The sequence below is a fragment of the Canis lupus genome, chromosome 21 (assembly GCF_011100685.1).
Source record: "Canis lupus familiaris isolate Mischka breed German Shepherd chromosome 21, alternate assembly UU_Cfam_GSD_1.0, whole genome shotgun sequence".
Taxonomy (NCBI): domain Eukaryota; kingdom Metazoa; phylum Chordata; class Mammalia; order Carnivora; family Canidae; genus Canis; species Canis lupus.
The window spans coordinates 46,728,375-46,752,894 of NC_049242.1; the positions used below are offsets into that span (position 1 = coordinate 46,728,375).

The following is a 24,520-nucleotide window of genomic DNA, read 5'->3' on the forward strand; positions in this document are numbered from 1 at the left end:
ATTCATATAATATTCATATTATATATTTCTATATTATATAATATTGTGTGCATATATTTATATATAAATAAACAATATAAATATATAATATTGTATATGATATATAATAATAAATATAATGTATGTAAAATATAAAAATAATTATATATAATAATATATACACACACACACATACCATCTTGCTTGTAAGACATTATCAATACATGTTATCCAACAAAGTGATTTATCCTGGTCCCTTATTCTAATTTTGGAGATGTGGTTCTTCTCACCAACATTTACAAGAAACGAACTGGGGTATGAATTAAAGCTGAGTAGTTAGACACAGATGAACATGGCCTTTCCACTCATTAGTTGACTTTGCTAGTGAGCCTGAGAGGAACTGGTGGGGCACTATTAATCAGTGAAAATCTCAAGGCCAGGAAGAAATACTGGGGTTCCCAGCAGGGGAGCATTCCAATTTCCTTCAAACAAGAATATAAACCAGTGCTAGAAAACAACAGTTAAAAAACAGAAAAAAAAAATATATAGAAGCACAAAGAATTGTGTTAGAAATCTGTTGGAGATGGCATCACTAAGGTCATTGGTAGGCCCAGCTCCTTTACAATGCTGTAGAAAGACTGGGAATCCATCAAATTTCTCAGTGACAGAATTTTTAAAACACTTTAAAAATTAATTTTACCCTAGGGGTTCAAAACTCTACATGGGTTGCTCCTTTAATACATGGGTTAATATTGCATTTTATAGATAATAAATAAAAAGTTGGAGCCATTTTCTTACAAGTTTAAAACTGACCTTGTCAACCTTTCACTAAAACACTCTTCCTCATAGGAAGATGACTTCTCTCCCAGTAAAGGGCTGCGTCCAACAGTTGCCTACGCCCGAAACACGGCATCATTAATGGCCAGCGCCCTGCTGCTCTCTCCCCATAACACACAGACAAAAGACATTTGAAAAAATATTATGTTTCATTGATGCAGTTGTGCGTGTTTTGCTGAAATGAGTCCCGGCTTCCCTGTCTCTGCAGTTTCTAATCTAATTTAGGCCACTACAACCTTTTCCTTGGATTGTTGCCGTGGTAACTTCCTCTCCAGCCTCTCTTTCTCCAGGTTTTTCCCTCCTCTAGTTCACTCTCCAGTCTTTGGCCAGGAAAATCTTTATGAAACATAAACCCAACCATGCCAGTCCCTGTTCAGTTACTTACACTTGTTTTCAAAACGATCACCAAAACTCCTGTCCCTTAGCCTTCTTGCATCTGTTTGCTCACGCTCTCCACGTCCTCATTTTATTTTCATTTTATTTTTTTCCACCTCCTCATTTTAGCAGCAAGTCCTGACACCCCACCCCCTCCCTGCCTTAGAACTCTAAATCTTCCTCTTCCGATATATACTCACTTTTTTAAAATTTCAGGGAGCTTGTTTTTATTTGTATTTACACATGCTTTCCGCTTCCATATAGCTAATTTCTACTTATCTTTCCACCAGTATCTTATGTTTTATATTACACTTTTCCCCCAGGAAGTCTTCCATAGATTAGCAACTCTCGTGTGTCCTCCAGTTGATCATTTTAACCTCCCCCATCAGGTAGAGTTCTAGGCTACCTTGTCTACTAGGATGATGTCATGGAAAATAGCTGCTTTCCAAGAGGTACTTGATAGACTATCCTATACCTGTCAAAGATACACGCCTAGAAAGTCCTCAATGCCGAATGAAACCTTTGTTATAAAGCTGCTTGGTCTTCAATTTTCTCCTTTTAGATGAAAGAGGAAAAACAAAACATCCTAGTAATTAAAGCTACAATTAATCTAGATTTTGCTTTACATGCAGGGGCTTGTGATTGTGTTATGTGGCTAAAGGCCAGTGGAAGCACTTGAAGGGCCCTCATGCGATTTTTTTCTGTGTTAGACAGGACTATGAAGAGCTAGAAAAGCAGCTGAAAGAAGTGTTTAAGGAGCGAAGCAACATCCTCCATCAGCTGACAAAGACATCAAGAGAACTTGATGGGATTAAAGTCAACCTTCAGGTGAGATGAAATCTCATTTTCCTGGTCACCTGGTTTGTCTCGGTGGATTAACATTAAAGACTCCTGCATTTTTTCTTTTTTTTTTACCAGTTTTGAATATGTTTCTGGGTTCCACCAGGGGAGTTATTTATTATCATATGAGCTTTGAAAAGAAATGTCATTTTAAATGCAGTCTGGGAATCTGTGGTTTGCAAATTCAGGAAGGAGTAAATTATTTGCTTGGCAAGGCCATCAGTCTCTCATAGCTCCTAAGATCAATTTGACCCCTGTGTTTTTTTTTTTTTTTTTAATATTCTGAAATGATGAAAACTAATTATGACAATGAGTTGAATGAATTTAGGAATGGTCTCTGGAAGAGAACTTTAAATTCCACACAGGATAATTCTCAAGATTCTTTAATAATCTTCATTACTAATATGGGAAAATGCCTTAGAAAGAGACATCCATGAAAATGTATTAATACTCAGTGAAATCTCAAGCAAAAAACAAAGACAAGATCTATATCTGATAAGATAAATTTTCTGATCCATATCGATAAGAAAAGATCTATATCTGATAAGAAAAATTTTCTCAAGTATCTGATGAGATATTTCAATATTTGATTGAACACTGGAATTTATTGGGGACTTGATTGTAATTTTCATAATATATCTGTGAGGTAGATACTATTCATGTGATTTTTCATGTTATATGTGAGAGACTATGCTTTAAAAAAAAGATAAGTTCTTTTTGAATGTCACAAGGGAAGCTGGAGTTTAAATACACGAAATGTGGCTTCAGGGCCTATTAGTTACTGTGCTCAACCATGTTTCTGAAACATGTGGAGTCGGTGTTGTCCTTAGCTTTCTATTCCTTGAAGATGGAGATGATGATGATGATGATGATGGTGTCAGCCGCCACTACAGCTTATTGAACACAGTCAAGGTCTTCCGTTAGGGATGCCCTGTATAATTTTTATTTATTTTTTACATGAAGACTATGCTGTGGTTATTAGTAGTTTCCTATAGGTGAGAAAACAAGATTTGGAGAAAAGTAAATTCTAGAAGACACAGAGCAAGGTCGCAGAGCAAGTGGGTAAATGAGCCTAGTGCCCAAGCTCTTGTTCCATAAGCTATGTTACAGCTTGAAAACATGAAATTAGGAGCAGAAAGCCCACCATATACCCCATTAGAACAGGGAGCAGGGTAATGACAGTGCCTTGATGGAAGAAGACACGCATGGTAGGGAAGCCCTGGCTTGGATGGAAAGGGGGTTAAGGCAATTTCTGGAGTGAGCTGATAGCGGAGTTGCACCTTATGCTTAAGTAGAAATTCACCAGTCATATGAGGCTGCAGAGAATGTTCAGCGCACCTGCACCTCTCAGAGGCGTGGACCACCTGGTGCTTCCAAACTGTTTCATGCATATGGTGAGATGCCCATGTGTGACCACAACACTCAGTATCCCTGTACCAATAGACTGAGTCAACACGCTCAATCACAATCTGGAAAACTGCTTCATAATAATATATGATTTCATAGAATCCTGTTTTCTTTTTTATGGGCAACAGTTGTACCACTAAATGTAGTTGCAATTTTTTAAAAAATTTTTTTCAGTTGCATTTTTTATTTATTTATTTTTTTTATTTATTTATGATAGTCACAGAGAGAGAGAAAGAGGCAGAGACACAGGCAGAGGGAGAAGCAGGCTCCATGCACCGGGAGCCCGATGTGGGATTCGATTCCGGGTCTCCAGGATCGGGCCCTGGGCCAAAGGCAGGCGCCAAACCGCTGCGCCACCCAGGGATCCCCTCAGTTGCATTTTTTAAAAGAGAAAATTTCTTTTCTCTTTCCATTTTGTGTAAGCCACTGTGTGAGGTATTTATTTTAATTTTTTTTATTTAAATCTCCTTAGCAACCTCTTCACAAAATAAGGGGATATTTTACTCATAAAAGGAGGTTAGTAGGCCAAGGAAGTGCCCACTCATACATCTAATAAATACTGATTCTAGGTTTTAAACTCAGAGTGAACACTACAGAGACCATTCCACATGTTTCCCTCAGTGGGACTCCATGAAGGTAGGAGCTTTGAAAGTTCTGTTGCAGTCTTCTCTGTAACCGTGGCCCCTGAATGGGGTGGCAATACCCGTCAACCACTAAGCACTATGCTGATCCATGAGGAGGTATATCAACCTTTAGTATCCTTAAAAGAACCCAGAATATTTCCCAAAGAGTACACCCCACTTCTCTGGACATTGCTAGGTAAATAATCAAGGACCCTCCAGCTCTTCCACTTAGATATGCCTTGCCGACTGTATCTACCCTTTTCATTTCTGCATCTCATATTCTTTTTTTTTTTTAATTTTGAATTTCTTGAAGATACTCATGTGCTTGATCTTGGTTTCCTTCAGAATGCCCAGAATATAGCAGATGGTCCATACATCAGCAGGCATATTTCGTTGCACTTTTCATCAAGCGTTTTCCGCATCTCTTTGGCCCTCTGAGTTTTCCAGTCACTGTCTAAATTAGCAGACACTTCAAAAATCTCATCCCTGTTTTTCACCTAAGGAAGGCAAAGGGCAGATTTGGGGACCTGCCTCAGGTCATAGGACGGTGATGCACTTTGAGCTGTAAAATCCCACGATGGGCAGTGCTCTCCACCGCCTCTCGCTTGAATTCTTCGTCCTGCTTTCTTCGTATTTTGTGTCAAGCTGTTCTTTCCAAATAAGCAAGACAACTTGTATTGATCTAGGAATGACCTCAGTCAGTTATTTTAGGAAAGAAGTTTCCCTTACGCAGTTCAGCCCACCACATCCTGATCAGAATGCTAATTTTGTGGTATGAAAATTGCCTGATGTTAGCCTTAGACTATGGAATTTGTGCAGGCAGACACTGTGCCCCTGCATAGGACTTTGCATAATTCACGACAGATATTTGTTCAAGAGATACTGAGTAAACAGTGTCCACTGTCCCTAAGAGTGTCCGTTCCCTGCTGGCCACAGCTGCTCTTCCTGCAAACAGTGTCACTGCTCCTAATAGCAGCCTCAACTTCTAATGTCAAGAAAGATAGCTTGCCCTGTTAAATAGTTTGCTGCTTATAAATAGAAAAGTTGTCAGGGAAGACTTCACGGGACAGAGTGTGTAATGAGAAGAGCTCAGCGGGCTGTGTGAAGTCCTGGCCTGTGGATGCTGACTTCGCCAGGGTCAATAAACACTAATGACTGAGCCAGTACTTTCTAGTTTTTTTTTTTTTTTTCCCTAAATACCTGACCTTGTCAGAGCAGTTACGGTGCCTTGCTCACTCATGATAAATAGGCAAGACCTAACAGGTGCATGCTCTTTGGCCGCTGTGATCTCGAATCATGTTATCACTTAGCTGATTCAGAGAGGTCCTTTATGTCCATTTGAATCTGTAGAAACTATGCCAGAGCTGGTTTGTCATAGAGCAGAAGATGTGTGTTGTAGTAAAGGCCCTAGATATGGGAGAGCAGTTCCCCCTCCAAGGCTGACACTCAGCTTCTTCCCTTTCATGACGGTGTAGTGCCCGTCCTGGGTTTGGTGTCAGAAATCCCCATGTGCATCCCTAGAGAGCTGAGCATCACTTTGGCCTCATTTGCACATTCTCCTTCCTGGGCGTAAGAGCAGTCACACCTGTGCCACCGACACAAAAGTAAAGTGAGTCTCAATATATCACTTGAATAAGATTTTCTTTTCCCACTTTTCTTAACAGTCTTTGAAAAATGATGAGAGATCTTCCAAATCTGATGTTGAGAAGCTTCTGGAAATAGGTCAAAGACAAAGGTAAGATTGTATATTCCTTTAATTTCCTCAGTTTTTTTTTCCCCATAGTGTCAAACTCCATTCAGAAATTTCACAAAAATCTTATCTTCTTACTTAGACACGAATGTATCAGAATCATATTGAAATGCAGGTTTGTATACAGTAAATCTATGGTGGGGCTGAAAATTGTGCGTTTCTAACAAGTTCTCTGGTGATCGGGACGCTATGCTGCTTGTCTGCAGATCACAGAATATTTATGGATCTGTAGTATTGTCCTCTGTTATCCTCGTAAGATAGAGCCAGGGAAGTCAGCCCATCAGTAGACGGATGCACTAGCACTGACCTCCATGGGCCACGCGTAATAGGATGAAAACTTGATCACGATGATAGCGGTGGGGGTGGTGAAGAATGGGGTAATCTATTAATCATATAGGTAGAATTGGTCTGGTCTTCTTGGTGTTGGATTGTGTGTGTGTGTGTGTGTGTGTGTGTGTGTGTTTTTGAAGAAAGTGTATCGTGAGATTTGTATGCACCATAAAAAGCTAGATTTGAAATTGCCTCTCAAAGGACAAAAAAAGATATTTTAAGGTAGAAACAAGCGAGCATTTGTTATACACTTAGTAGAAGCTCTGCCACATGCTTTATAAATATTTTCCCATTTCACCCTCACAATTACCATATACAGTAGATATGATCATCCCTATCTAATAGGTAGGAACTTGTCGCTCACAGGGCTTACACGAGTTGATGAGAGCTGTTAAGTGGAATCTGCTCGGCTGTTTCACCCAATAGCCACACCCTTTCACCTTAGTTCACTGCCCACAAAGCACAAAGCTGCCAAAATGTTACATGCTTTCTACTATACTCACCATCTTGCATCTTCCCCGCTGTCCTCGCCTTTTGGCCCAGAACCCTATCATGGACATATATTCGGGGCAAACCAATGACACATTGCCAATACCAAACTAAGTATCTTATATTGACTCTTTTTATTATTTAAATGAGATTATTATTTCTTGAACATGAAATTCCCTTCAAAGTCCAGTGTTAAAGAGTTTGGAGTGGTTGGTGGGTGGAGATTCCCAGAAGGCAGTTTTGGATTCCGTGTGCCAAAGGATCGTGCACTATTGCATTCTCTGGAAACAAAAAGAATGTGCGGGAGAGTGGCAAGCGCTCCATCTGAGATGTGTTTTATAATACCTGTTGATAACCACTTGAAAAAAAAATGCTTTTCTGTGGTGTGGTTCTGGTGAGTGTTTTTTTTTTTTTTTTTTTTTACAAATTGATGTGAAGATGTATGAAACAGCTGCCCTGTCCAATCCCTTGCAACCATGAAATTCTGTGTGGAAATGTGCTCAACACCTGGGCAACCTATCATAGGTGTGACTGGAGCCATCGGCTCTTTAGAATTAAAGACTCAGTTTGGAACCAAATAGCACCCTGAGTAGTAGCAATAGTTGGGGTCAATCCCTCTTGGGAGAGGGGGCCCATGAGCTAGTCAGGAGTCTACTCTCTGAGTATAATAATGTAGCCAGGCTGTGAGGCAGAGAGTGGGGCTCCCGAAAGCCTGAGAGCAGTGAGAACAGGTAGCAATACGCTTAGAAGGCAGAAGAGGATATAGAGATATTCAGAAGGTCAAAGATCATCTTTACCATCCTGGCTCACAGCTTTCCTGGGTGTGAAAATGTCCAGCATCCCCCTGCCTTCTCCAGTGTTTGTTAACAGCTTTAAGGTTATTTTTGATCTGCTCCCTACATTGCCTATAGATGTCAGGATGTGGGATTTTTTGATACACACACACACACACACACACACTCATTTTTATTTTTATAAGGCATGTGATACTTTAAAGAAATATGAATCACTTAAAAATTTTAAAAATGATCATTTTAAAGTTCAAAAATAATGAAATAATAATCATGAAATCTTACCATAATTCTTTTTTTTTTTTTTTACCATGATTCTTTTATCGCTTAGAATAGTTTATATTTTGATTCAGTGCTTGTTAAAGATCTGAGTGTTAGAGACAGCACAGAGGTCCTTCCTTCTTTCCTTCTTCCCTCTGGCCCTTCTTTCTCTCTCTCTGTAAAGGTGGTATAGTGACTCTAAGAATTTGAACCCATAAGATCTAGAACACAGTTTCACCACCACTCTCTGTAGCAGTTTTCTGTTTGTACTATTACGTCATAGTTTGATGTGAACGTTCTAGGAGTGTCTGGTGCACTGTAAGCCTACGACATGTGTAGGTATTACTGTTATGTTATATTATGCCACAAATGCTCTTTGTGGAAGACTGGAAGATAACAGAAGCAAGAATAGAAGCCTACATTTTAGATGTCCATGCATGAAACAATCCTGATAACTGATATGTATTTGAGGAAGGAATGAAAGCTGAGACTTAAATCCTCTCTAAGCGAAAGCATGTTACAAGCTTCACGTCGGCAAACATAAGTCATCTAAGACACAAAGGGACTGTGATTATATCATAACCTGTACATTGATTTGATTTGAAAAACTTTTTAAGATTTCAATGATTCATTTGGGAGAAAGAGAAACAGAGACAGAGCATGCGCAGGGGGAGGGGCAAAAGGAGAGGGACAAAGAGGCTCCCCACTGAGCAGGTTGCCCAATGCAGGGACACACACACACACACACACACACACACACACACACACACGCTCCATCCCAGGACCCTGAGATCATGACCTGAGCCAAAGGCAGGTGCTTAACCGACTAAGCGACCCAGGTGTCCCGATTTTAATAATCCTATAGACTCTCACTAATATTCCTGAAATTGAGTCTGAAGTTAAGAGTTTCTCGAATAAGAAATCTGGGAGCATCATTAAATCCCATTGGACGAAAGAACAGCGTGCAGTTGTGTAGGATGTGGTGGTCACAGAATGAACCTAAGGACCTAGAGTGGTGCTGGTGGTTATGACAGAGATGTCATTTATTTATTAAGTGATCATTTTCCGGCGTTGTGCTAAGTATTTTGGCTACGTCGGGTTATCTAACCTCACTGCGCACCTATCAGGCAGCTCTATTAGTGACCCATTTTATAGACGAAGAAAATTGGCCTCAGAGGGTACACGCCAATCCCTAGGCTCCGTAGTGTGGTTATACACAAGGGTTGCAGAGGTGGTCTTTTGGCACTGGATTGGGAATTTTAAATTACTTTGAGTTCTACTTGTAAGGCTAGGAATGGTTTCTCTTTGGCTATTGTTGCTTTAAAGGAGTTTATTCCTTTTTCAAAATTTTTAAAAAATTTAAAAATTTTTTAGGAGTTTATTCCTATAACCAGAACAACACACACACACACACACACACACACACACACACACACACACACCAACCCTTATCTGGTATCAGAACTTTTGGAAGTGGTAGCTTAGGTGATAAAATATAGGCACAGAAAGATAGTTTGATTTGTCATAAGTGAGTCAATCTTAAACCCTTGAGAGGAATGCATAATTATAGAAATGTTTATATTTTTAACAAGTGAGACAAGGTCCATATGTATGAGTGAGCTTGAGACGTGATGTGTGTGTATATATACAGACATATATATTTCTTTTATTAGCCACAATAAATGAGGCAGCCCTCAAGTTCGAAATAAGTCTCTTTTCTCTTCATTTTTTATAAAAAGTCTCAGGCTTTATAAAGGATGTCTGAAGTACACCACCTTAGAATTAATCAATTAGGAGCATCCAAGGGGAAGTTGTAATTTTATCCTATTGGCAAGTCTGTGGCGACTTTTTTTTTTTTTTTCCTAACCAGCATGTTCACACCCTGGCATGCTGTCAGTAAAATTAGCTTTTCAAGTCTAATTATTACGTTGATTTGATTTAACACATTATGCAGCTCCCAGACGATTCCCACAGTGGGATTCTCATAAGACACTATAGCGAGGCAATTTCCTTTAAATACAACTTGCTTTCAGTAGGTGCCTGGGAGAGAAAACTTTATTACTAGAATGCTCAGATACACCCTGCATGCTTCACTGTGTCCCTATCTACAGTTCTAGTTGTTTCCTAAATGCATGTCGACAGCAAAACCTCCTTTCATAATGTACACAGGAAATAACAGAATTATGTCTCTTTTGCTCTCTCTTTTCCCCCAGAGAACAAATGAAGTCTCTCCAGGAGGTCCTGCAAAATCAACTTAAAGAGACATCTGAGAGAGCAGAAAAACAACAAGCTACCGTAAGTATGTTTTTGTGTGTGTGTGTCCTTTTTTGAGGGCTGGGAAATTATTTTTTCCCCCCAAAACACTATGGAATAAATATACCTGTAAACAATAAAAGAATACAGTCAAGAAAATGCAGTAACCAAGATCATTAAAATACTTACGTGGTCAGCATTCAGTCCGAGAAAAGATTTTTGTTGTATTTGATTGTTAGAGATCTTCTAATTCCCAGCCCTCACTTACTGATAAAAATAGAGGTGTTGACCTTGGGACAGCAGTGCTGTGAATTACGGCTTATAAGCCACCTTGAACCCAGTAGAGCTGTGCAGATCCTTAGGCCCCAGCCCCCCTCCACTGACAGGAATCCCTCAGGGATGGGGCCTTCCTCTGCCTGTTCAATCCACTCCACAGGTGATCCTGACACACCCCAAGGTTGAGAATCAAGCTTCTCTTTAGATTTTCTCACTAGATTTCCACTTTATTCTCCAGAACCACCTTATATCCCACTTATGGGGGAGTGGACCCTTGATCTTATTTCTAGGACCTGAGTCTGTCTTAGAATATAATATATGAATGGAAAATTTAGAGTACAGTTCGGCCAACAGATCAGGAAATGACGACCAATGAGAATTTAGTCTGTTTCTCACAGTTCTCAAGAGGAGCGCCCTGCGTCGTGACAGGTGACTACCCAGGGGAGTACTTGGGTAGGCCACGAGGCAGAGGATGGTGAGAAGCTGTGGGCAAGAGCCTTTACTGTGGTGTCTGTGTGAGGGGCCGGATAAGCAGGCTTAGGAGGAGTCAGTGTGAAGACCTCAGCAGGCTCTGGGGCAGAGGGAACGCCCCAAGGTGTCTGGTACCTGACCTTGGGGTGGTTAGGGCAGGTGTATGGTGGCTTGACCTGTGAGAACCTGCCAACTCAAAGGGGTGGCTGGGGTTAAGGGCTCTGTGTTGGGTAGTTTGCTTTTGAAAAGCATGTCACCAGGAGGAACTGTTCTGCGTTTGCAATTGAATAACTAATATGTTCCAGCTGCGAATCTCAGAAAGAGATGACTGCACCTTTGACAAACCTGGGATTGAGATATACTTATTAAAACAATGGTTATTTTTAAAATGTACATCTGCTGGGATCTAGACAGATTTCATGGTACTGGGAATTACCTCTTCCAGATTTTGGTTAGACTCTAACAGAATGCTTTGCACCTGTTCTCTCAACTGAAAATTCTAGGTTAACTAAAAATGAAACCGATTTGTATTTTTAAGCATTTTGGGGGGTAAATTATTATTATTTTCTCTGTTAGGAAGGCTGTTGGTGTAATTGAAGGTTGGGTAAAAAGGAGAGAGAAAGATGACTGTAGTTGTTCACTCTCAAATAGAGGGGAAAAACCGGATTTAATTCTGCAAACATTGTGCTATTTTCGATTGAAGAGCTGCTAGTCTTATTGCTACACTTGATTACATATCTAATTACTTTACCTCTTCCCATAAAGATAACATTCTATATTTTATGCAATAATTGTTGCAAATATATCATTTGATAAGCTTACGGTAAAATGTCATGAAACTTCAAGGATAAACCTAAATCGCAAACATATAAAAGAAGATAAACATAAGACAAATTAAACTGAAGAAGCAATAAATCCATCATGATCTAATTCTGTAGGAAAATATATTTTTTTTTTTTTACGAACAAAGGAACATTTGTTATTATCCCTAAGCAAATAATGGGATAGCATGTCTTTCAACCTGTGTTCCTCATGAAAAATCCCAAAAGACAGCAAGGAAGAACGAGGTCTCATTCTCTGTTAACTAGGGTAATTAAAGATATTAATGTTCATTGGATGCATTTCACTACTCTTGTTAATTTGTATGGCTTAACTTGCCCTAAGTGAGACATAATTAGTCTAAAGGCAAAAATTAGCTTCTAACTTTGACTCTCATTAAGAGTAAAGAATTGCCTATGTTCTTACATTCTTTGTTCAAAGTAAATAAATGGCATTTTCTGTTTCTGAGAATTAAATTCATAGCGATCTACTAGGAATGCTTATTTTTCCAGGGATGCGAAAACCTGTTGGGATTCTAGAGCAGTGGTTTCCAAATGCTAATACTTTTTGAATAGTCTGAATATATTTTAGCTCTTGAATATTTGAACACTGCGTTCTCAAGATTTTCCGTCCCTGTTTCACATTTGAATAATTATATTCCTAACACCGCGATGTATTTCCGTTATACTCTTTATTTTTTATTTATTTAGTTTTTTAGGTAAACTCTGTGCCCAAAGTGGGGGCTCAGACTCCTGACCCCAAGTTCAGGAGTCGCCTTCTGTACCAACTGAGCCAGCCAGCACCCCAACAGCTAACTTTAATTAGAGTAAAAGCTGGGACACCTGCCTGGCCTAGTCAGTAGAGTGGGCAACTCTGGATCTGGGGGGTCAGGAGTCTGAGCCCCACACCCAGTGAGGAGTAATGCATTTAAAAAGTGCTAGCATAGACGCGGTGTAAGCTCTGACAGTTGACTTTTCTTTTTTTGTAATACAAGTGCTAACTTAAGCTTTGATTGTGAAGGCAGCCACTTCAAAGATGGCTATCTGAAAGAAGCCAGTGCCAGCCACAAGACTGGCTACAGAGCCAGGCCAGGTCCTCCCCATCCCAGGCTCACGCTCCTAAAAAATCCCCAGGCTCCCTTGTTTTGGAGATCTTGGTTGATTTCAGTAATTGACCATTTAGGTGGCTTTTTTATTTTCTTTTTGCATTTTTAATTTTCATTCTTATGTTTTGAATTCACCAGTAGGAAGAGAGCCCAGGAAACCCTCCACTCCAATAAATGCAATAAATGCAGAACCTCGGGCCTTCACTCTCCCTGGCTCTTTCTTTCTTTCTTTTTTTTTTTTTTTTTTAAGATTTTGTTTGTTTATTCATGAGAGACACACACAACACACACAGAGAGAGAGGCAGAGACACAGGCAGAGCGAGAAGCAGGCTCCCTCCATGCAGGGAGCCCAACGTGGGACTCGATTCCAGGTGTCCAGGATCAAGCCTTGGGTTGAAGGCGGCGCTAAACCGCTGAGCCACCCGGGCTGCCCCCCTGGCTCTTTCTACCCATGGCCTCACTGTGTGGCCCCCAGGAGTGACATGTAATTTCCAGGACTTAAAAGTAAACTTTTTAAAAATTTTAATTTATTATTATTTTTTTTTAATCTTCAAAGCTTCCTGATGATACTGCTGAGGGTGTCTTACAATCATACTAAGAACCACAAAGGCTGGTCCAGCCACAAGATTGGTTATCTATAGGCTGAGACACAGGACACAGCCATTGAAATGGGTGCAGAAACTGCTTATTGGGGAATATCCTGTTGCACTGCATACGTATCTAATTTGGAATGGTGTCAAGTCCTCTATTCCTTTGCTTTTATCAACCAAATTGAACTATCTTCTCAGTGGGACAGAGAGTGTGACTGTGTTTTAGGTTGTTGCAATATCTTCATAGCTAAGATTCAGCTTGAACATTATTATGATCTAAATGATAGTCAAGGTAGTTCTCAGGCTTATACTTGTTTCATTGTAGCTTGACCATCCAAAATCGGCTTAGATTTCTGTCACCATTTGAATGAATGGTGTAAGGACCCCTACACTAGCCAGAAAACAAAGAGTGTTAACATTTGTTGTAAGGATTAACAGGATACACAAAAAGCAAAACGTACAAAAGCATGCACAAGGTTGTAATACACATCGACTTCTGGAGAGGGAAGGAAGAAAAATTAGGTGAGGCTTTAATAGTAGGTGTATCTTTTTTTTTTTTTTCTTACAAGGTCTGAAGAAAATTGGAGAAAATATTTGCATCTGTTTATGTTTAGGGTTGGGCCCAGAGGCATTTTACGTATCACTTCTTTGTCTTTTGTTTATGTTTGAAATGTTTCAGAAATCTATTTTTTAAAAAAAACTCTATGTTTGGTGAAAATTCATTTTACTCCTAAACTTGATTTCCGCTGATTCAGTCTACTGCTAGATATGATCCACATTACCAGTCTCTCTTGTATCGTTCCAGGGATCCTCCAAGACTGTATTGTCCAATAAATAAGCACTAGATACACAAGGCTATTGAGCGTTATGAAACGGCTAGTCCAAATTGAGACACGCTATTAAAACATACAGTGGATTTTAATGATATATCACAGAAAATAATGTCAGTTCCAGCATTAGTCCATTCCATGTCAAAATAATAATATTTGAGAATATTGAATTAGATAAAACATATTAGTAAAATTAATTTTATCTGTTTCTGTTTACTTTTTTTAAAATGTGACTACTAGGAAATTAAAAATTGAAGAAATTAAATGTTTTATCTACTATCATAAAGTTTATCAGAGTGAACCCTCACTGACTTTAAAGTCTCAGATTTTAACAACTATGCTATACTGATTTTTGTTTTTTTCTCAAAATACTCAGGCAGATATACTCAGGCAGCAAAGTTGCTATGTTTATGCAAATACAGTTTGAATAACTGACCTAGATTACAGATTTTAAAAACATCAAGATCAGGAGGAAACATCATGGTTCCTTTGGTACAGTATTATAACATTCTGTGCTTAGAGACCAGGAATATATCACTCTGCAGTTGTATTCCAACCTGCGATAGGTCAAAATTACCTGGAGAGTGTTTTATGAATGGAGGTTTCTAGGTCCTACCCTAGAATATAGCCTTTTGTTGTTGTTTATTTTGTTTTGTTTTTTTAAGACACATTTTTTTTAAATTTGAGGTTTAAATAGATAACAGAATAATAGTTAAAATATACATGACTTCTCCATTTTAAAAAAATGAATCTTTTACTTATGAGAAAAGGCTTTTTTATAATCAGTGGGTATATGTGTGAACCGGGCAATGAAAGTTTGGTTAATGAAAATTTTAATCCTTTGTTCTTTTTCAGCGTTTGTTGATAAAGAGATAATCATTGTATTATGCTTCAAAAATCATGAAGATAAATTTGTAAAACCCATAGAAATGAATTTGAAATGTGCTTACATACTATTCCACTCATTTTCAGATTAATTTTCTAAAGACTGACATGGAAAGAAAGAGCAAAATGATCCGAGATCTCCAGAATGAGGTAAGATATATTTCAGGCAAATCTACATGTGGGTTTGCATATACATTTGTTTATATACCTTTGCCACAATTTTTGGATCACATGCCAATTTGACCTTCAGTTATGTCCTAATGGAAAAGAATTGCAAGGTTGAAAATTTCAAAAGAGTAGATAATCCCTACTTTTATATATATTTGATAATATTTTTAGTTCATACCTCTCAGGTTCACTTTCCCTTCTAATTATATTTTGCTTGAGCTAATATTAAAAATTAATTTTCATTTCATAAATCCATCTGTCCACCCAATGACATTATAGGAGCTGAAGAAGAAGGCTAGCTGGAAATTGACTTCATGCTAGGAAGAGCCAATCTAGAATGAAAAATTTATTGAGGATAATCTTAAAGTCATGTAAAGTTGAGTAGAAATAAACTGGAATAGCTTTCATTATATATAGCCTTTAAAATGTGAGGACCTTATAAAATACATATTTTCTTCTTTTGATTCTTTGTCTTGTTATACAACTACTTTATTTTCTATAATTCCTCCATCACATTTCTATCCACCTTTTTTCTTGAATACAGTTAGTTAATTAGGACTCTTAAACTGTGACTAATTAATGATACATTTTCCTTGATCAATCTCACTAATTATGGTTTATAGGTTAATTTATATCTCTAAGCATCATTAGTTAACTTTTAATCTTAGACGATTTTTTCAAATCTAGACTTTAAGAAGGAAACACTTTCAAAATCAAAATATATTCATCACAAATACTTACATGGAAAAGATCTTTAAAAACCCAAATACTTATAAGGACTAACAAAATATTTTGTTTCTGGAAGATACTTTTATAGGATGATATTAATTTTCTAAGTGTATAGGCTGGAATAATCCTAAAACAAATACCGCTTTACAGACATAATATCTGCTAAATGTAAACTTTGTAATGAAGTGTGCTACTCACTTTCATCATGTTAAAAATCTCCCCCCCCCCCCAAAAAAAATCTCCCAGATGAAAACTGATAACAGGAGACAGTTTTTGACTTCTTGAACAAAACCTAATGGTGAGCATATATCAAATTATTTTTTTTAATTAGACTCCTTTTTATTAATTCCTTGAAATTTCAGGTTTATTATATTGATAAATGATCATTATGTATAGAGACTAAACAAAATAATTGGCACATACCCCGTACAGTAAAATTATCCAGACACTGCCTAGATTTTTAGTTGAAGAGCAAGAAAAAACAAACAAGCAGGTAAATCAGTTAAACAAAATATAAGGAAGTGAGAGAGAGATAATATAGATATAAAGGTATTTCTGGAAGAAGCTTGAAGTCCCCTGAGAACTTCTGAGTGAAGACACCAGGAACTTTTAGTGGAACAATGAACTTTCTTAAAGAACGATCAGCATTTTTTCCATTATGTGAAGGCGGCTGTTAAAAGACACTTTTACATTAGCACTTAGGAATTTAGTTTTTAAGATTTAAGATATCCCTTGGAGGAGGAAAAATACTGAGACTTTTTAAAAAGCAAATGGGGTGTGGGGCAGAAAGTTTCAAGTTCTTGCCCTCCGCTTCTCTGCTTATATTCTCTTCTGTGGTTTATGAAAGTCAAATCTGTGCCCCCACGGTGTATGCCTTTGTTACCAAGCCCCCACAGTAGGAATTCATAAATGGTGGAATGATGTCAGTAAATTCTACTTTAAATTGTTTTGGTTTATATATGAATTTTCCTAACCTGTTCAGGTTTGAAGCAATCAGGGGAAAGTCTTGTTACATTTTAGAGAACTCTTTATCAAGCCAAGGGAATAAGAAAATATACAGAAGAACCTCCCATTAGTGCTGGTAGTGGCAGTTAGGTGCCTTGAAAGCATTTAAAAAAAAAAACAAAAAAAAAAACACTTTACAGGGGATCCCTGGGTGGCTCAGCAGTTTAGAGTCGTGATCCTGGAGACCCGGGATCGAGTCCCGCATCCGGGTCCCTGCGGGGAGCCTGCTTCTCCCTCTGCCTGTGTCTCTGCCTCTCTCTCTGTGTGTCTCATGAATAAATAAATAAAATCTTTTTTAAAAAATAAAATTAAAAAATACTTTTCAGTGCACCAAGATATCTGGCAAAGCTGTCCATACAGGAGACTTTGTTAAGACATTTCCCCTGAATTAAAACAAGAGATTAGTGAAAAGTATGCCCTAGGTTTTAATTTTGATGATAAGGTATTAAATTTATTTGAAGTAATTCCATTTAGGATCTTCATCTCAGAGGAGGAAATACTAAATCTTAACTATAAGGCTGCAAACAATTGACTATGGTATTTGGGATAAATCATGGAAAACAAAATTATGTTTTTATTATCAGTTTTTACTGATATCATTATTATGTTCTTAATGCTATGATGACAAAGTTCCATGGTAAGTGGCCTTTCTCTGTCACAGTTTTCTCATATATCCCGTGTTTTTAGTGTATGATCTTGTACAATGCTAGATTCCTCACAATGTAAAACTTGGTTTTATAGTACAAATATCACCAGTTTCCTAGATATTTCTGTCTCTGTTTTCTTATTTTGTTTTGGTTTGTGGGAAGGCTAGTATGGCTACTTTATCTTATTTGTTTTCATTATTGAAGTATAACCAACAGAAAATGTCACATCAGCTTCAGGCGAGTGACACAGTGATTTTACGATTCTATTACTCGCTGCTCACTGTGATAATTGGTCATCATCCATCAGGTCACCATACAGCGTTAGTACGACAGTGTCACTCACTACATTCCCTGTGCTGCACTTTTCATCTCCAAGACTTAATTTACTTTTTTATTTTATTTTATTTTATTTTATTTTATTTTATTTTATTTTATTTATTTTATTTTTTTTTCTTTTCTTAATTTACTTTAAAACTGGAAGTTTGTACCTCTAACTCCCTTTCATCTACTTCATCCTCTCCCCTACTTACCTCCCCTCTGGCAACCACCAGTTGGTTCTCTGTATTTAAGAGTCTGTTTTTGTTTGCTCATTTGTTTTTGGCTTTTTGTTTTGTTTTGTTTTTCTGTTTTTTTTTTTTTTTTTTTTTAGATTCTCCATAAATGGAAAATCACGTGGTATTTGATTTTATCTAACTGACTTATCATAATATACACTAGGTCCATCCATATTGTCACAAAGGATAACGTCTCATTCTTTACCTGGCTGAGTAATATTCTGTTGTGTATATATACACCACATCTTCTTTATCCATCCACCTGTTGGTGGACACTTAGGTTGCTTCCGTATCTTTCCATACTATTTTCTTTAGTGATCATAGCAATTTACATTCCCACCAAAAGTGCACGAAGTTTCTCTTTTCTCCACATCCTCACCAACACTTGTTATTTCCTGTCTTTTTGATACTGGCCATTCTGACAGGTATGAGGTAGTATCTCATTGTGGTTTTGATTTGCATTTTTCTGATGATCAGTGATATAAAACATCTGTTTTTGTATCCATATGTATCCAGATTCTCTGCCAGTTTTTTAATGGAATGGCTTATTTTTGTTTGGCGTTGAGTTGCATAAGTTCTTTGTATATTTTGGATATTAATCCCTCATTGGATATGTTATTTGCAAATATCTTCTCCCATTCAGTAGGTTGCCTTTTTGTTTTCTTGATGTTTTCCTTTGCTGTGTAAAAGCCTTTTATTTTTAATGTAGTCCCAGTAGTTTATTTTTGCTTTTGTTTCTTCCTGAGGATATGTATCCATGAACATGCTGCTGGAGGTGATGTCTAAGAGATCACTGTCAGTTTTTTTTTTTTTCTATTTTTTTATTTTTATGGCTTTAGGTCTAATATTTAGGTCTTTTTTTTTTTTTTTTTTTTTTTTAGGTCTTTAATCCATTCTGAGTTCGCTTTTCTGTATGGTGTGAGAAAGTGGTCATGTTTTATTCTTTTGCATGTAGCTGTCCAGTTTTCCCAACACCATTTATTGAAAACACTGTCTTTTCCCTCATTGTATATTCTTGATTCATTTGTCATATTAATTAACCATATAGACATGAGTTTATTTCTGGGCCTTTTCTGCTCCATTGATCTATGTATTTATTTTTGTGCTGGTGCCATACCATGTTATTTACTGTAGTTTTGTAGTATATCTTGAAATCTGGGACTGTAATACTCTCCAGCATTGTTCTTTTTTCTCAAGATTGTTTTGACTATACAATTTTTTTGTGGTTCCATATAAATTTTACGTTATTTGTTCTAGTTCTGTGAAAAAAGCTATTGGTATTTTGATAGGAATTCCATTTAGTCTATAGATTGTTTTGGGTAAATCTTTGGATTGCTTTGTGTATTATGGGCTTTTTTAATATTTCTTTTTTTTAAGATTTTATTTATTCATGAGAAACAGAGACAGAGAGAGAGAGAGAGAGAGAGCCAGAGAGGAAGAGACACAGGCAGAGGGAGAAGCAGGCTCCATGCAGGGAGCCCGATGTGGGACTCGATCCCAGGTCTCCGGGATCAGGTCCTGGGCTGAAGGCCACGCTAAACCGCTGAGCCACCCAGGGATCCCCAGGGCATTTTAATAATATGAATCTTTTCAATCCATGAGCATGGCATGTCTTTCCCTTCATTCGTGTCATTTTTCAGTTTCTTTCATCAGCATCTTAATAGTTTTCTGAATATGAATCTTTCACCTCCTTGGTTAAATTAATCCTAGATGTTTTATTCTTTTTGGTGCAGTTGTAAATGGAATTGCTTTCTTAATTTCTCTGCTTCGTTATTAGCATATGGAAACACAACAGACTTCTGTACTTTGATTTTATATCCTGTGACCTTAATGAGTTCATTCATCAGCCCCAAGAATTTTTTAGTGTTGTCTTTAGAGGTTTGTACATCAAGTATTATGTTAATCTGCAAATAGTATTTTGGCTTTTTCCTTACCAGTTTGGATGTCTTTCATTTCTTTTTCTTGTTTGATTATTGCACCTAGGACTTTGGGGTACTATGTTGAATAAAAGTGGTGAAAGTGGACATCATTGTCTTGTTCCTGATCTTAGAGGAGCAGCTCTCAATTTTTCACCTTTGAGTAAAATATCAGCTGTGGGTTTTTCATTATGGCCTTTATTATGTTGAGGTAGTCTCCTGTTAAATCTACTTTGTTGAGAGTTTTTATCATGAATGGATATTGTACTTTGTCAAATGCTTTTTCTGTATATACTGAGATGATCATATGGCTTTTATACTTCCTCTTGTTAATGTGAAATATCACATTGACTGATTTGTGAATACTGAACCACTCTTGCATTCTTGGAATAAATTCCACTTTCTTGCAGTAAATGATCTTTTTAATGTATTTTTGAATTGTGTTTGCTAATATTGTGTTGAGGATTTTTGCATCCGTGTTCATCAGAGGTATTGGCTTGTAGCTTTATTTATTGTAGTGTCTTTGTCTGATTTTGGTATCAGAGTAATGCTGGCCTCATAGAATGAATTTGGAAGTTTTCCTTCCTCTTCTATTTTTTAGAATGGTTTAAGGAGAATAGATATTAAATATTAACTCCCTTTTTATTTTTTTATTTTTTTTTTAAAGATTTTATTTATTTATTCATGATAGTCACAGAGAGAGAGAGAGAGAGAGGCAGAGACACAGGCAGAGGGAGAAGCAGGCTCCATGCACCGGGAGCCCGACGTGGGATTCGATCCCGGGTCTCCAGGATCACACCCCGGGCCAAAGGCAGGCGCCAAACCGCTGCGCCACCCAGGGATCCCTTAACTCCCTTTTTAAACAATGTTTGGTAGAATTCACCTGTGAAGCCTCTGGACCTGGACTTTTGTTCATTGGCAGTTTTTTGATGATATCGTTTTGATATATCTTATACAATCTATTTTTGTGCATCCAATTACTTATTTTGCATTTGGTTATTATGTGGCTTGAACTAATATAAAAATTTGCACCAAAAATAAAACAAAGAAAGAAAAAAAAACTCAGCTTCCCTTTTCTGACTTCCATATATATGATAACTGTATTATCATAACATATAGCAATCTCATAGGCTCCAAAGCTGAGAAGTCTCTTTGACTCTGCACCTTCAAAACACCATCTCTCAACTCTTCTTTCTGATTTTCTTTAAAATTATTCATTTATCCTCTAGGATAAAATAAGTTTATCTATAATGGTCCTAGATATAAAGGCTCAAAGAATAAGGACAATATGTAAGTATCGAAGTAATAGATACATTAGACATTGTGACAAGGATCTTTCAAGAGTTGAACCTCCTTAATGGAATGTGTGAGCTTGATAACATCCAGGACTTTTGAAAGGAATATATAGTTGGTAATACTTGATTTAGATTGATATTAAAACACAATCTATATTTAATTAGTAGATGGAGATAAAAGGGAAGGGAGACAGAAAAAAAAAAAAAAAGAAAAGAGGGATCCCTGGGTGGCGCAGCGGTTTAGTGCCTGCCTTTGGCCCAGGGCGCGATCCTGGAGACCTGGGATCGAATCCCACGTCGGGCTCCCGGTGCATGGAGCCTGCTTCTCCCTCTGCCTGTGTCTCTGCCTCTCTCTCTCACTGTGTGCCTATCATAAATAAATAAAATTAAAAAAAAAAAAGAAAAGAAAGTAGGGAGAAAGATACCTGTCCTGCACACCACTATTTTTTTTATGGTGGTTTGTTTTAAGATAGATTGTTATGATTGATTATTTTCCTAAGACATATTCAGGGTGGTTCAAGGTAAGGATAAAATAAATAATCACACTAAAAATAAAAATCACTAAATCAAAAACCATAAAAGTGGACCTCACTCTGCCCAGTGATGGAGATCAGAAATTTGTCAGTCTTACTCTGTCTCGGTGGCAGTTTTTTCCCCTCACTATTCGATGACTTCATTTTTTTTTCTTGTTAGTCTCTCAGTTCTTTTGCTCATCTCTTTATTGCATGGCTTGTGGGTTTAACCTGACTCTGAATTACTAATGTGACTCCTCTAGCTTCTCCTAATAACATTATGATTTAATTTCTTTTTATGTTTGGTTGTATTGGTCTTGCTGTAAGTGACTGGCAGAAAATTCTTGTCACAGGTCAAGTCACTGAGCAATCTGTAGATTTCCAAGTAATTTCAAGGAGCCACTGGCATCCCAGGGGTATGAAGAATAGAAGATGGTTTTTTTAGATGCAGTGCTCCAGTTGCTATTCTCAGCTGTGCCAAGAATTCTCTGATGGGAAGAAAAGGATCTATTAAGTCTTGTAGAGTTTATACAAAGTTGTTGGGAAAACTGAAGGGATCGCTTGTAAACTGAGCTTTAGGAATAACCACCATACATCCTAGAGCTGGTTGTCTTAAGGCACAGCTACCTCTCCCCGCCACTTTTTTGCCCCCATCCCTGCAGACTCTGACACCATACAGCCCCAAGTCTTGGATAGTGGATAACATCGACTGTTTTCTCATGTAACTAATTTCTGTATCTATGTATATATTGCAGGGATCATGTCTGATTAGCAAAGAGTAAGTCATGTCTGCTCTGGACCTATAATGAATTTTAAAAATAGAGGGGATTTGTTTCTAATTTGTTTGCTTTAATTTTTCCTTGGGGATATGGGTTTAACACTATGGATAATTTTCACATTGTAGACACAGTTTTCCCAAATTTGGTAGCCTGTGTATTATAACAACTTAAAAGAGAGAGAGAGAGAGAGAGAGAGAGAGAGAGAGAATGAGCAGAGGGAAGAGGGAGAAGCAGGCATCCTACTGAGCAGGGAGGCTGACATGGGCCTCGATCCCAGGACTCTGGGACCATGACCGGAACTGAAGGCAGACACTTAAATGACTAAGCCAGCCAGGTACCCCTTTTCTTAATAAAGATTAAAGTCCATGATAACAGCTTTAGTATATGGCAGACCATTGCTGAAGGGTTCTGGGCATTTACTGTAAGTACCGCTGGTGGATCATTCAGTTACGCATGTGTGTAAGTCACAGTATCTTGTGTGTATGAATGACATCTTACCTCTCCTTATAATGTTATTTTAACTTTGCTTTTCTCTGGATTCATTCCTCAATTAGATGCTGACTTTTGAAGTTAGACTCCTACCTTCCCTAAAATACTATAATTCAGATTTTTGACACCCAGAAAATAAACATAGGCCTGGACTCTGTGCAGTGAGAATAAATTAAGACCATGCCCAAGTCTGTGCTTAGCACCAATAAATGAAGTGAGTTGAATAAACATGGGACAAAACCTCCAAATTTGGAAATTGAAGTGGCTTTCCCTAATTTACTATTCTCTACAATAGGGATGCTTAGAGATCTTATCAGATATAAAAATTGATATCAGGGAATCTCTGACCATCCTAAAATTTTAAGATAACAAAAAAGTATAGATAGACACAAGTATTTTTCAAAGGAGAGGGTTTAGATTCTCAGAGGGAATCCATGGCTGAGACAAAAATAATAAAGGTCAATAACCACTGCTCTAGAGAAATCTCTAGTAAATTTTAAGAAGAAAATCCATTTTGATTCAACTCTTCTGGCTGTAAGTCTCTCTAAAATAAATTATTCCGTCTTCTTGCCTCAGTAAACACATTCAAGTGAAGATGATGGGTTATTTCATAATGTGACAGAGTGCTTCAGGTCATCATTCTGAAAGTGGATTCTCATGGCTGTCTGCAGATGAATAGGTGTAAAGTGTGAGTCAAATATATACTGGGTCCAGGACATGCCCGAGATGTTTTTAAGTAATTCCATTACAGCCTTTTATTTTATACCTGCTGGTTTGCCTTTTTTTAAAGTGATTAGTTCTGGGAAATTGGGGTGAACTGATTATGCTGGCTGGTTGTGTATCCATTATGTAAAGTTTACCCATCTACGTTAGGTCCCAGGGCTACTGTAATAAAGGACCACAAACTGGGTGGCTTAAAACAACTGTTGACTCTTTCACAGTTCTGAAGGGGAGAAGTCAAAAATCAAAGTGCCGGCAGCAGTGCTCCTTCTGAAGGTTTAGATCATAATCCTCCCTTGCCTCTTTCTAGTGACTGTTGCCTCCAGGCAATCCTTGACATTCTTCATTCTTCGGCTTGTCAAGAATCTCTGCTTTTTGTCTTCATATGGCTTTCTCCGTGTGTGTTCGCTCTTCTTACACAGACACCAGTTATTAAATTTAGGATCCACCCTAATCCAGTATAACTGTTTTTGTTTGTTTGTTTGTTTGTTTGTTTTAAATATTATTTATTTATTTATTCATGAGAGACACAGAGACAGAGAGAGAGAGGCAGAGACACAGGCAGAGGGAGAAGCGGGTTCCCTGCAGGGAACCCCATGTGGGACTCGATCCCAGGACCCTGGGATCAGGCCCTGAGCCAATGACAGGCGCTCAACCACTGAGCCACCCAGGTGCCCTGTAACTTGGTTTTTAACTTAATTACATATGCAAAGACCCTATTTCCAAATAGGGTCACCTTCTGAAGTTCTATGTAGATAGGGACTTGGTATTTTTCAAACCAACCCACCATCAATA

At 37.8% G+C, this 24,520-nt stretch overlaps 1 protein-coding gene across 1 annotated transcript in view; it reads left to right on the forward strand.

The window, feature by feature from the left end:
• LUZP2 (leucine zipper protein 2) overlaps positions 1-24,520 on the forward strand; it is a 551,161-nt gene that overhangs the window by 286,832 nt on the left and 239,809 nt on the right. The window contains exons 2-5 of the mRNA XM_038568129.1: positions 1,902-2,019; positions 5,726-5,796; positions 9,896-9,977; positions 14,999-15,061. Coding sequence (XP_038424057.1) covers positions 1,902-2,019; positions 5,726-5,796; positions 9,896-9,977; positions 14,999-15,061 — 334 coding nt within the window. The remainder of the gene's footprint in view (positions 1-1,901; positions 2,020-5,725; positions 5,797-9,895; positions 9,978-14,998; positions 15,062-24,520) is intronic.